Source organism: Malus domestica, chromosome 07 (assembly GCF_042453785.1).
Source record: "Malus domestica chromosome 07, GDT2T_hap1".
NCBI classification, from domain to species: Eukaryota; Viridiplantae; Streptophyta; class Magnoliopsida; order Rosales; family Rosaceae; genus Malus; species Malus domestica.
In genome coordinates this window covers 28,322,287-28,334,766 of record NC_091667.1, presented here as the reverse complement: position 1 = coordinate 28,334,766, position 12,480 = coordinate 28,322,287, and the positions used below count along the sequence as shown (strand labels likewise).

Below are 12,480 nucleotides of genomic sequence, written 5' to 3'. Positions count from 1 at the left end.
TGAAATATAAAGGCGTTGAGATTGGAGATCTAAGCAACGATAGCCTTTGTGCTGAAGACTATAACCAAGGAAGACACAATGTGTGCTTTTGCCGTCCAATTTCGAGGAAACATAGGGTTTGAGCCAAGGGTAGCAGCTGCATCCAAAGACCTTTAACTTGGAATAATCTGGAGGACGTCGAAAAAGAAGTTCCCAATGAGATGTATCCAACCGAGAAATAGGCAGGCGGTTAATGAGATAAAGGGCAGTTGCAAAAGCTTCAACCCAAAACTTGTGTGGAACCCGAGAAGAAACCAAAAGAGTTCTTGCAGTCTCTGTAAGATGACGATGCTTCCGTTCAACACACCCATTTTGTTCCGGAGTGTGAGGACAGCTATATTGATGAGAAATACCATTGCGAGCTAGAAAAGAATTGAACTCGGAACTGGTGAACTCACCCCCTGAATCTGATCGCAAAATCTTTATTTTATTTCCAATCAAGGTTTCTACATAAGCTTTAAAGAAGACAAATAGAGAAAAAACCTCAGACTTAGCTTTCATGGGAAACATCCATGTGTATTTAGTAAACTCATCCACAATCAACAGGTAGAATCTGTAACCAGTAACAGAAAGAACTGGAGAGGGACCCCAAACATCACAATGGAGTAACTCTAAACTAGTTGAAGCAGAACTAGTACTAGAAAAAAAAGGCAGCTTGTGGTTTTTGCCGATGGCACAGTCGGAGCAAAAGAAAGATACAGACTGGTCACCAATGTGATCAATACAATGCTTATTTAAGACTTTCCTAAACATAGCAGAGGAAGGATGACCAAGTCTGTGATGCCATGTCTTCAAAGAGGCTTTAGTGCTGAGAAGAGCAGTATGTGAAGAAGAAACCGAAGAGAGACCTTGAAATGGATAGAAACCTTCTTTAACGGGCCCTCGAAAAAGCGTCCTCCCCGAAGAACGATCCTTGATTTCAGAACCATCAGAATCAAGAGTCAAAGAACAATAGTTATCTTTCAAGAATTGATAGGCAGAGAGTAAGTTGAATTTCATCAGCGGAACATGAAGAATATTATTTAATCGGAAAGAAGCATGTGGTGTTGAGACTGTAGAGTTACCAGTATGATGAATAGCCATACCTTGACCATCACCAACATACACCTTGTCATCGCCAGAATACGGACGGGGAGCCTGAATTGCAGATATATCATTAACAATATGAGAGGTGGCACCCGAGTCCATTAACCAAGTGGGAGAGGATGGCTTAGAGTTGGTGTGAACACACATAGCAGCTAGCTGTGCAGGAGGGATTTTGCCAGCAAAAGCATGATTCATCCGGGCATAGCAATCCAGAGCTTCGTGATCAAACGAATTACATATTTGGCAGGAAGTTCGACCACCAGAATTGTTGAATTGACTACGATTACCACCAAAATGATTGCGATTTCCAGAGAAGTTTCTGTAATTGCCATGATTCCCACCAGAATTGTTGAATTGACCACGATTGTTGGAATTCTTAGAAAAATTACCACGAGGATTGCGCGGAGAGAAACCTCGACCTCGATTATTGGTGTGAAACTTGGATGGCGCACTGTAAGATGACTGGTGAGCAGCAAATGCTTGAGGAAAATTATAGAACTGGGATGGTGTAGGAAGAAGAGGAGGTTGATACTGCGCAGCAAATGCCTGAAAAGGTTCAGAAGCAGAGGAGGCCACATTGTTCTTCTTGCGATGCATGAAAACTTCCTTGTTAATCAACAATCCATGAAGTTCATCCAGTGTTGTGGTAGAAATCCTGAGCATGATAGAGTCAATGAATGACTCATATTCATCAGGTAAGCCATTAAGAGTGACGGCAATCAAATCATGATCAGAAACCGGAGCTCCAGCAGCCATTAAAGAATCAGCAAGACCTTTGATGCGCTGCAGATAATCTGAGATAGAGAGATCGCCTTTGTGAACAGAGTGAAGGCGAGAACGAAGCTGATGAATGTGAGCGGCAGACACACCACCAAATCGATGCTCAAGGTTTAACCAGAGATCGCGAGACGAAGCGACACCAACAGTAAACGGAACAATATCCTCAGAAAGAGTGGAATTCAACCAGATCAGGATATTCTGATCTTTTTCATACCACGCCTCGAAGTCAGGATTTGGAACTCCAGTGCTGCAACCAGATGCATCAAGAACAAACGGCGGCGGGCAAATTTCCGAGCCATCAACAATGCCGGTGAGTTTGTATCGTCGAAAAATTGGAGCGAATAGAGCTTTCCAGACGAGATAATTGTCACGTTTGAGCTTCGTAGGAACCATACAACTGATATTCTGAACAGTTAGAGAAGAAATTGAAGAAGAGGAAGAATTAGGGTTCATCGTGGCAAAATTGGGGGAAGAAGTTGCAGGAGGAGGAGTAGCAACAATTTCAGGTTGCACAGGAGAAGAAGTCGAAGATGCCATGGCCAAAGATCAAAGATCTGAGAAGCACCACGATCGAAGAACAAATCGATCGAAAAAAAATCGCAAGAAAAAGAGGGATCGAGAGGCGGTTAGGCAGATAGGCGGTGATACCATATAAGAAATAACTCTTTGTATTTCATTACTTAATGTGTAAGGATTACAACTCAATATATATACAGTTCTCTAATAAAGCTTAGTACATAATTATACTTAAGTAGGTATCTAATACAGAGATTAGTTGCAAAACTGTTACATCTAAACATGACAGTTGTAAGGATCCATCTATTAGACTACATATAAATGTAAATTTTTCATTTTTCTAATGAATTATGCATATCTACAGTTTATTCTTTTTGGGCTTCGTCAATATTATCTTAATATTTTGATTTTATGTAAATAACTGCATGTTTGGTTTTGGTTTCCCTAATTCATGAACTCACGGTCTCCTTCATTTATTTGAAGACCTCGAGCTTCAGTACTACTGCTAACTACTAGGGATCCCCAAGAGAAAACGAGGTAATTCTTTTCTTTCTTTTTTTTCATAAATAACCGGTAAATTAGATGACCGGGTAATTATATTCATATTTTCATCCATTCATGGTATTTTATTAATGGGGTTTTTTAACTTTAATCATTTAAGAAGATTGAAATTTAAATAAACTTGGTGTTAGATTACATATTGATTATAGTCCCTTGATGTATCCTTAATTCAAAATAATTAATCTGCATTTTATTTAATGTCTCCCATGAAATATTTAAATTTATTAATATACAAATTTTAATTTATTTTTGTACTACATTTTTTTTTTAATTTTATCTTACATTCTTCAAACTTGAAAGACTCAATTAATATACCAAAATGTTAGTACCAAAATGTATTATATTGAACTAATGTATTTGAATGTTAGTACCAAAATGTACGTACTAAAATATATGCATCGAAATGTATTATATTAAATTAATGTACCTAAATGTGTGTTCCGAAATGTATGCACCGAAAAGTTAGTACCGAAATGTATTATATTGAATTAATATACCTAAATGTTTGTATCGAAATGTATGTACCAAAATGTATGTACCTTATTTGTATGCACCGAAATGTATTATAATGAATTTAATGTACCTAAATAAAAAAGATAAAGTACATCGAAATATATTGTATAATAAAAATTAGTTTATCTAAATGTTTACAACAAAATATATTACGATAAATGAAATGAAAATTATAATTATAATGAAATAAAATTAGGAAGAAAAAAGAGAAATAATTAAAAAATCAAAATGTATTTAATAAAAGGAAAACTAATGAAAATGACTTGAAAACTTTGAGTTTTAATGATAAGGACAAAATAAAGGGTAAAGTGAATAGTACCATGATTGACTTTTTAGTGTAAAAATGTGATTTTTCGTTAAAGTGAACAGTACCGTGTGCTTTTCGTTAAAGTTCCCATTTAATAAATGAGGTAATTAATGTATCAAGGGACTAAAATTATATAATACATTAATAGAATAAAGTCATCTTTGTCAAGGATTAGAATAAAGATTTCTATTGATTAATTAGATGAATCTCGAGCTCTGTTACAAGTTTCTGAGACTGCTAATGATTTGTGATTACTTCTGATGAGGGTTGGTTTCAGTTTCTTGACATTGGAAATTGTTGACAATTCTTAAGTAACACTATGGGCGGTGGGCTTCGCTCAAACGTGAAGAGGTACGCTGTGAAACGCTCCACAACTTTGGATGCTGACACAGTGCATGATAACGAGATCGTCGATAGCAGTTTGAGTGAGCCCCGAGGTTCCAAACCGGCCGAAGAAAAACTTGTGCATGAGAACGAGATCAACGAGATCGTCGATAGCAGTTTGAGTGAGCCCCGAGGTTCCAAACCGGCCGAAGAAAAACTTGTGCATGAGAACGAGATCGTCGATAGCAATTTGAGTGAGCCCTGGGGTCCTAAACGGGCCGAAGAAAGACTTATGTGTAGTTGTTCCTGCCAAGTGACAGTGCAAAGTGGCACAACAACTCAATTAAAAGACGATACTTATGCAAGAAATAAAAAGTTAGCGTCGAATCTGGATGCAAACAATCTAACTGGATTGTTCTGCTACTTGGCACTACCACGCGCCAAAAAGAGCTCCCACACAAGTTTTTCTTCAACCCGCTGATGGTGCGGATAAGAATCCATTGCAAAAAAGAAACATGTTTGTGTAGTATTTCCCTAGTTTTGAAAATCGAAATCTGTGTTCCAAGACTTTAAGTTTCAACTATCATGTATAACTAGCAAAAGTGTTCGAGCGAAGCTACGGCGTTTTTAAACAATGTTTGAAATGAAGAAATGAAGAAATCTAAGCAATGTCTGAAATGAAAGCTTGTCGGGCTTTTAAGTCGGTAATACGTTGGGATTATAATTGAGGGCAGCAATTTGAGTATTAAAGAGACCAGGCGAATCCCACATCGACCAGGATACATTTCAAACGCCTTTTATATATTGCTAAGCGGTAGGCTTTGTCCCTTCGGGGATATTCGATAAAATTGGAACAAGAGATTAGCATGGCTCTTGACACGCATGGTCCAATTTTTTTTTCCCATTTCTCCTCGATCTGCATTCAAGGTACTTCGAAGAGCCAAATACAAAGTTGAATGGTGAAAACAGTTTTTTTTTTATTTATAAATTTTGCACGATTTTTTTTTCTACTGTAGAGTGTTTTCAGATGGTTAGATCAAACATGTAGACAAGGCATTTAAAATTATAGTTAATTTGTGTAACCCCTTAAAAAAATTTAACATTATCGAAAAACACCAGAAGAATCAAATTATATGGAGAAAACAACACACTTATAATACATGGTGGAATAATAATCATGTGCAAAGGATTTCTTCTTCTTCTTCTTCAAATTATTTCATGATCTTTTGTTGTATTCAAGGTGCTTTTGAAGAGCAAAGACAAAGTTGAATGCAGTTTAGGTGGGTTTTTTTTTTTTTTTTTACAACTACATTTAATTAGTATCACACTTTGGCAACTGCTAATCTATATCTAAACTACTTATTAATATAATACTTTTTGTCTATCAAAATTACATAATTGAACAAAAATAAAAATTATGGGCAATTTAGTAATTACATGCAACATGAATTTTGTTGTTTTTTACACTACCCTCAATGCCATGTAAACATAGCAGGTCTTTTTAAAAATGAAATAAAAATGTTTATTCTAGCCTCTCTGAAGCACACCAAAGATGTCTATACTTTGCTAATTATTTTGTCACATCTCGACCCGGGCCGCCATCACATTCCGGGCTCGACTCCACCGTAGTATGATATTGTTCTCTTTGGGCCACAACCATGCCCTCACGGTTTTATTTCTGGTAACTCACACGAGAACTTCCCAGGGGATCACCTATCCTGGGAATGCTCTAGCACGAACTCACTTAACTTCGGAGTTCCAATGGAATCCGAAGCCAGTGAGCTCCCAAAATGCCTCGTGCTAGGTAGAGATAAGAATATACATATAAGCCTTACATGATCCACTCCCCTCGACGATGTGGGATGTCACATATTTATTAACAAATTCTTTTTATCAGCCAAAAGATGGTGATAAAACGATTGAATCCTTTATTCACAACTGCATATTGAAAAAAAAAAATTAAAAAACATGAACATTAAGATGATTTCGCACAATTTTTTTTTTTTCTCTCTTTCCTCACCCATATGTCATGAAATCATTCCACCCCACCTCTGTCTCTCTCTAAATCACACGTTCCTCCCTCAAAAAAAAAAATATCAATAAAAGGACATTTCTCTCCTCATTTGCTTCCGTAAAATTCAAAATTTTACACGCACACAATGACAATGTATGGACATTAAGAAGATTTTGCACAATTTTTTTTTTTTGTTATTTTATTTTTTCTTTGCTCACCTGCATGTCATCAAATCATCCACCCCACCTCCCTCTCTCTTTAAAATTTTACACGCGCATAATGTGTGGACATTTTATAGTGTTAAAGAACAAAACTCTCAAGAATCAAAATGAATTTAATGAAAAACAAAGTATAGTCTATAAGTTTGAAATGTCATTATAAATTTTAAAAGTTGTTTTAAATTGGAATCGGTAAGTTAACAATTCAATGTGTCGCTTTCAATGGTGCCTTTACAAACTAGTTATTTGACTCAATAGTAATACAACCAAAATAGATATATGAACAAACAACTAGAATACATAAAGAAACGAACCCCAATGTTAAAATGTCAAAAGAAGTTTCTTCGACTGATTACAATTTACTGATATATATATATATATATATATATATTTTAAATTGTAAGTTTGACTTGCATATATTATGATTTCGATACTTATTTATAGCTAATTCATTGCGTACTTAGTTCAAATCTTTTTTCTTATCATTGTATAAAAAAAAGGGAAACTGCCAATATAGTGTCTATATTATTACCCGAGTGAAATTAGATCTCTAAATTATTATTTTTTCAGAAAAATTAGTCATTAAACTAATAAAAGTCTTCCATATACATTCTTAATATTAGATTTGAAACTATTTTACTTAATTTTTCGTCAATTTAAGTCACGTAACTTGTATGTAATTCAATTTGGAAGGTAAATTGGGAGTTTTGCATAGTTTAAGCACCTTTTTTTTTTTTTTTGAAGAAATAGAACATGGACTTAACTTTTGAGGGTAAATAAGACGCTAGATTCGCAATCTATATGCAATGTTGAGGTTTTATAGGTAAGAAAATGATGACATTACCCTCTTAAATGTGTCAAATGACTTAAGTTCACGAAAAATTAGATAAAATAACTTTCAATATGATATTATTATATTAGGAATGAAATTAGCAATTTTTTATGAATTTAAAAACTTATTTTACCGAAAAATAATTTAAAAACTTAATTTTTACAAATATGATAATTTAAGAACTAAATCGACAATTTACCAAACAAAAAATATAAATAAATCGACAATGTTTTTTCATTTTTGGCCTTAACTCAGTACATCTGGTCCTCAACCAACCCAATTACACTTTTCCTCAAAAAAAAAAAAAAATCCAATTACACTTTTGGATGGGCTTTACAATTTAATCTTATTTTCTTTCTAACCCGGCTTGTTTTAAAATGTTTTTAAAATGACTGAAAACGTTTTTGATAAAAATATTTTATAAACTAATTTCGGTAAAAATATAAATGAATTCTGAAACTTAAAATATTTTCTCTAAAAACATTTATAGTGAATTTCAAAGCATTTTCAAACAAACTCCAAATTGTTTACAGCTGTGTGAGGTACAAGACTACGACGTCGTCCCCAACCTCCGTCACGTTGGAGTTGTAGCCGTCTGCATCCTCAATCTTTTGACGCGTTCTTCCCCCCCCCAATCAAAAACCCTAATTATTTATTCCCATTTCCCCCCTCAATTTTCTCTGTCCCTTCCCATTTCCCCCCCCCCTTTTTTCCCGAGAAAATTCACTTTTTATGTTATATACAAATATATTCTCCTTTACAAATAAAAATAATTAAAAAAATACCCACCAAACCCAAAAGCCAAAATTCGAAGAGAGCCTCCATAACAGCTTCAGACCAACCCTTTTTCGCAGTTGGGATTTTTAGGGTTTCTTTCGAGGAGAAATCCGAGCCGTTCGAGGGAGGATCTGAGAACCCAATCGAATGGCATCGCAGGGGCAGGGAGCGATGGACCCTGCCGTGCTCGACGACATAATCAGGCGGCTCACCGAGGTCCGACTGGCCAGGCCGGGGAAGCAGGTTCAGCTCTCGGAGTCGGAGATCAAACAGCTCTGTGTCGCTTCCAGGGAAATCTTTCTTCAGCAGCCCAATTTGCTCGAGCTTGAGGCCCCAATCAAAATTTGCGGTAGGGTTTTTACATACCCACATACATTTTGATGTGGGTTTATTAATCCTGAATTTTTACTGGCACTAAATTCTATTGACATTATTTTTCCCCTTTTGTGATTTTGCATGTTTTGATGGGTTTTTTGTTTTATTTTTTCTGATGGGTTTTCGTTTATTACTTGTCTGCTATGAAATTACTGGTGGAAATATTGTGGCAGATTAGGGTTGAAGTTATCTGCGGTGATATTATAGTTTAAGGGTACCCATATGTATTTTTCTTTCAATTGTCATAGTTTTACTTTGAAAGGGAGAACATAAAATATGTTGCAGAAGTAGCTCAGCTTAACAGATATCAGTGGCAAGCTACGTTAGAAACAATATATACGGTGAATATACGTTTTAATTTCTGTTTATAGATGTTCAGATAAACAAGTTCTCGTTTTTCTCATACAATGATATGATAGTTGTTCTGTATTTAATGTAGTTGTGACAAGATTGTGGCTTGTTAATGGTGTTATGTGTTCTGTAAGTTGGTTAACCCATGTTGCGTAGAAGTAAAAGCTTGAAACTTTAAAATGTTGAACTATCATGTGTGTTTTCTCTTCATAACCGTTTGTACATTTAAACTGAAATCATTGATGTGCAAAGTTGTATATTGTGTTCATCGAAACTAATGGTGCTCTCTACCTTCATTTGGGGAAATAAGGTTAGTTTAGTTGATTGAACGCCATTGAGATTGAAAGTAATGGTGGTTTCTACTTTCATTTGGGGAAAATAAGGTAATTTATATTTTAATTTGAACATTATTGAGACTAAATTGTTTGAAAAAGTTTAGTGGAATTAGGATGGGGGTTTTTTTTTTTGGGGGGGGGGGTGTACACATGTTTTTCCATTCTCTATCTAGTGGGGAGGTGTAAGGAGGGCATGATTAAGTGTGAAGAGAGTTGAATAATTTCATTCATAAGCTCTGGATTCATGGGTTTATCATGTAAGCATGATAAAGCATTGACACAGGTGATTCGGTGCATGCAATCTGAACCAGAAATTCTTGTCATGTCTTGTATGATGACAGCTTAAGGGTTGAAGAATAAAAAATTCTGCATCGCACTATGACTGTTTAGTGAGTGAGTAGATCCGTCCAAGGCTTTGGGAGTTATTTATATTAAAAATTTCCAGGTATATATCTCTAGATATAGTGTCTAGTTTGCTTACTGCAGCTCATAGGTTTGTGGTTCACTATTATACTCATCCCTTTGTCCTAGGCTTTATGTTTCTGACCCGAGTTTTCGTTTTTATTTACAGGTGACATTCATGGGCAATACAGTGACCTTTTAAGGCTCTTTGAATATGGTGGTTTTCCCCCTAGTGCAAATTATCTGTTCCTAGGTGACTATGTGGATCGTGGCAAGCAGAGTTTAGAAACAATATGCCTCCTGCTCGCCTATAAAATTAAGTATCCAGAGAACTTCTTTCTGCTGAGAGGAAATCATGAATGTGCTTCTATTAATCGTATATATGGATTCTATGATGAGTGCAAGAGGCGATTTAACGTGAGACTTTGGAAATCCTTCACGGACAGCTTTAACTGTCTTCCTGTGGCAGCTCTTATAGATGACAAAATTTTATGCATGCATGGTGGTCTTTCCCCTGATTTGACAAACTTGGATCAGATCAGAAACTTATCTCGTCCAACTGCTGTTCCTGATACTGGATTGCTTTGCGATTTGCTCTGGTCAGATCCTGGTAGAGATGTTAAGGGATGGGGAATGAATGACAGAGGAGTCTCATATACATTCGGCCCTGATAAGGTGGCAGAATTTTTAACGAATCATGATTTGGACCTTGTTTGTCGTGCCCATCAGGTTAGTGACTATCCTTCTTCACCCTTTGTTCTACTCAAGTTAACTTGGCTTGGAACTGAAACAAGTTCTTTTTCTGTAGGTTGTGGAAGATGGTTATGAATTCTTTGCGGACAGGCAACTTGTTACAATTTTTTCAGCTCCCAACTACTGTGGTGAGTTTGACAATGCTGGTGCGATGATGAGTGTAGATGAAAACTTAATGTGCTCTTTCCAGATTCTTAAGCCAGCTGAGAAAAAAGCCAAGTTCATGATGTCAACAAAAATGTGACGATTGCACTACCACTGCTCCAGTCTTGAACCAGGTCAGCTGATTATTGTTGCATTCACTAGCTCCATGTGTGTGTGTGTGCGTGCGCGTCATGTCTACGTTATTGTTGTAGTTCTTGTTGTATGTGTGCAATTGAATGTGCAGCTATTTGGGAATATTATTACTTACTACGCTCTCTGTGTGAGTGTGTGTGCCATGCCATATGCCATCTATGTTATTGCTGTACTTCTTTTGCAAATTTTCTGGATGTGTGAAGGTTCATGTGCACCTATATGTGATTGTTATTATTCTTCTGTTATTCTTCTTATCCTTGGAAGGCTTGTGTAGTACAGAAGCTCTGTTAATTTGTTTATTAATCTATAAATTCAAGCTCCATTGATTTCCTATATTGTCTTCAATCAGTTATGTTTCTTTTTCCTAGTTGTCTTCAAGCATTTTGGACCACTTTTATTTGAAAATGAAAACATTGAAGAGGCACTTGTAAGTTTTTACTTTGAAAAGGCACTTATAAATTTCTACTTTGAAAAGGTAGGTTGTTTTATTTGTACTTTAGAAATTAACATATTTCAGCAGTTTTTATGCCACTTCATTGGAAGATAATGTTTTTCCGTAATGTAGGTAAGGGTCCTTTTTCTCAACTTTAGGAGATACATTTTATAGTTTGACATGCATTGCTGTATTTTTTTTAGAATGGAAGGAAATAACTGGCCTTTCAATGAATATGATTTGGATTTCTCCAGTGGCACACCAAAATCATTTGTTAAGGCACTTTTTGTTTTGCAAAATCATTGGATCATGTCTTCATCATTGTTCGTCTAGTGTCAAACTATGAATAACCTTACATGCTTGTTGACTCATGATCTGTTACAAGTCATTAGTATACTTTGGGTCTTGCAAGTCAGGATCGAATTTCCTTACTCAATAATTATCCTACAATACTTGCATGTATTTAATACAATCACCATCTAACGGTCATATATAATTTATGTGAATATATGTATTTGATACAATTACCGTCTGACTGTCGAGATAGTGATTGTAATAAATACATGTAAGTATTGTAGCCAAATCCCTCAATAATATGGACCGGTAATATTGCAACTCACGTCCTTTCGAGTTTTAAAATTTAATGAACTTTTCACACTCTCATAATAAAAGAATGCACGCAACAATCATTGGTTTGAAAACACGAAGACATGTTTTATAATATCATGGTATGAGTTGGTTGTTTTTTCCAGTGTACAAGGCATCTCAAGATGCACTTTTTGATGCAAGTCATTTTGGCCCCATCTTAATGAGCCTAATCTCATGCCCGTGTGCTTTTTAACTATTCTGAACAGTGTGCTCTTAAAAAGATCCTGTAGTTCCGGCAGTAACCTTGTGGTTTGCATATTCTTTGTAACAATGAAATGTTTATCGTGTGTTGAACAGTGTGCTAGTCTAGTTGTGCCCACCGCAACACATCAATTTGTGTTCACTTCATCCCATTTCCCTCATTATTTACTTATTTTTCCTCTTGCAGGCATTTTGCCCCATTTTTTTCTTGAGCAACTTAGCGGAAAATGAAGGTCGGCCAGCCTCGAAAACTTTCGTTCACGTCTAGTAGACTCCAAGTATGTAAGCTGGGGTGAGGAGCTATAGAAGTTGGTGGTTTGGGAGAAATACTCTGGAGTCGCCTGAGGCAGTAGAATTTTATATTTCCTCGTTCACCTTTCTCTGTAATGCGTAGTCTGCAACATTTGTGTACATATAATTTGGTCCGTCAACTGAATGCTGTGCCTTCCATGGAGGCCAACAGCAATCCCGTCGTTTCGCTCCCCCAAAGAAGTCTCCAGTTTTCATAGATTATTAGGTAATATAACTCATTGATTGAACGGTTTGTTAACGACGCTTCAAGCTTACTTTCGTGTTAAGAGATGATCAATCGTCATTAGTGGCTGTGTTGCATCTTATTAATTGGGTCAATGAATCATGAACTTTTTTTTTCTTCCAAACTTCTTGATTTATGTGTGGCGCTTTATATGTAAGGAGGATCAACGGACCGCAGTTTGAC

General features: G+C 36.0%; 1 protein-coding gene across 1 annotated transcript; it reads left to right on the top strand.

Annotated features, from left to right (window-relative positions):
* The first annotated feature begins 7,693 nt into the window (after nucleotides 1-7,693).
* On the top strand, nucleotides 7,694-12,421 carry LOC103435475 (serine/threonine-protein phosphatase PP1 isozyme 4). Its single transcript, XM_008373878.4, has 4 exons — nucleotides 7,694-8,316; nucleotides 9,600-10,159; nucleotides 10,239-10,461; nucleotides 11,950-12,421. Exons 1-3 carry the CDS (start codon nucleotides 8,115-8,117, stop codon nucleotides 10,425-10,427), a joined length of 951 nt encoding a protein of 316 aa, XP_008372100.1. The 5' UTR covers nucleotides 7,694-8,114; the 3' UTR covers nucleotides 10,428-10,461; nucleotides 11,950-12,421.
* Nucleotides 12,422-12,480: the final 59 nt, after the last annotated feature.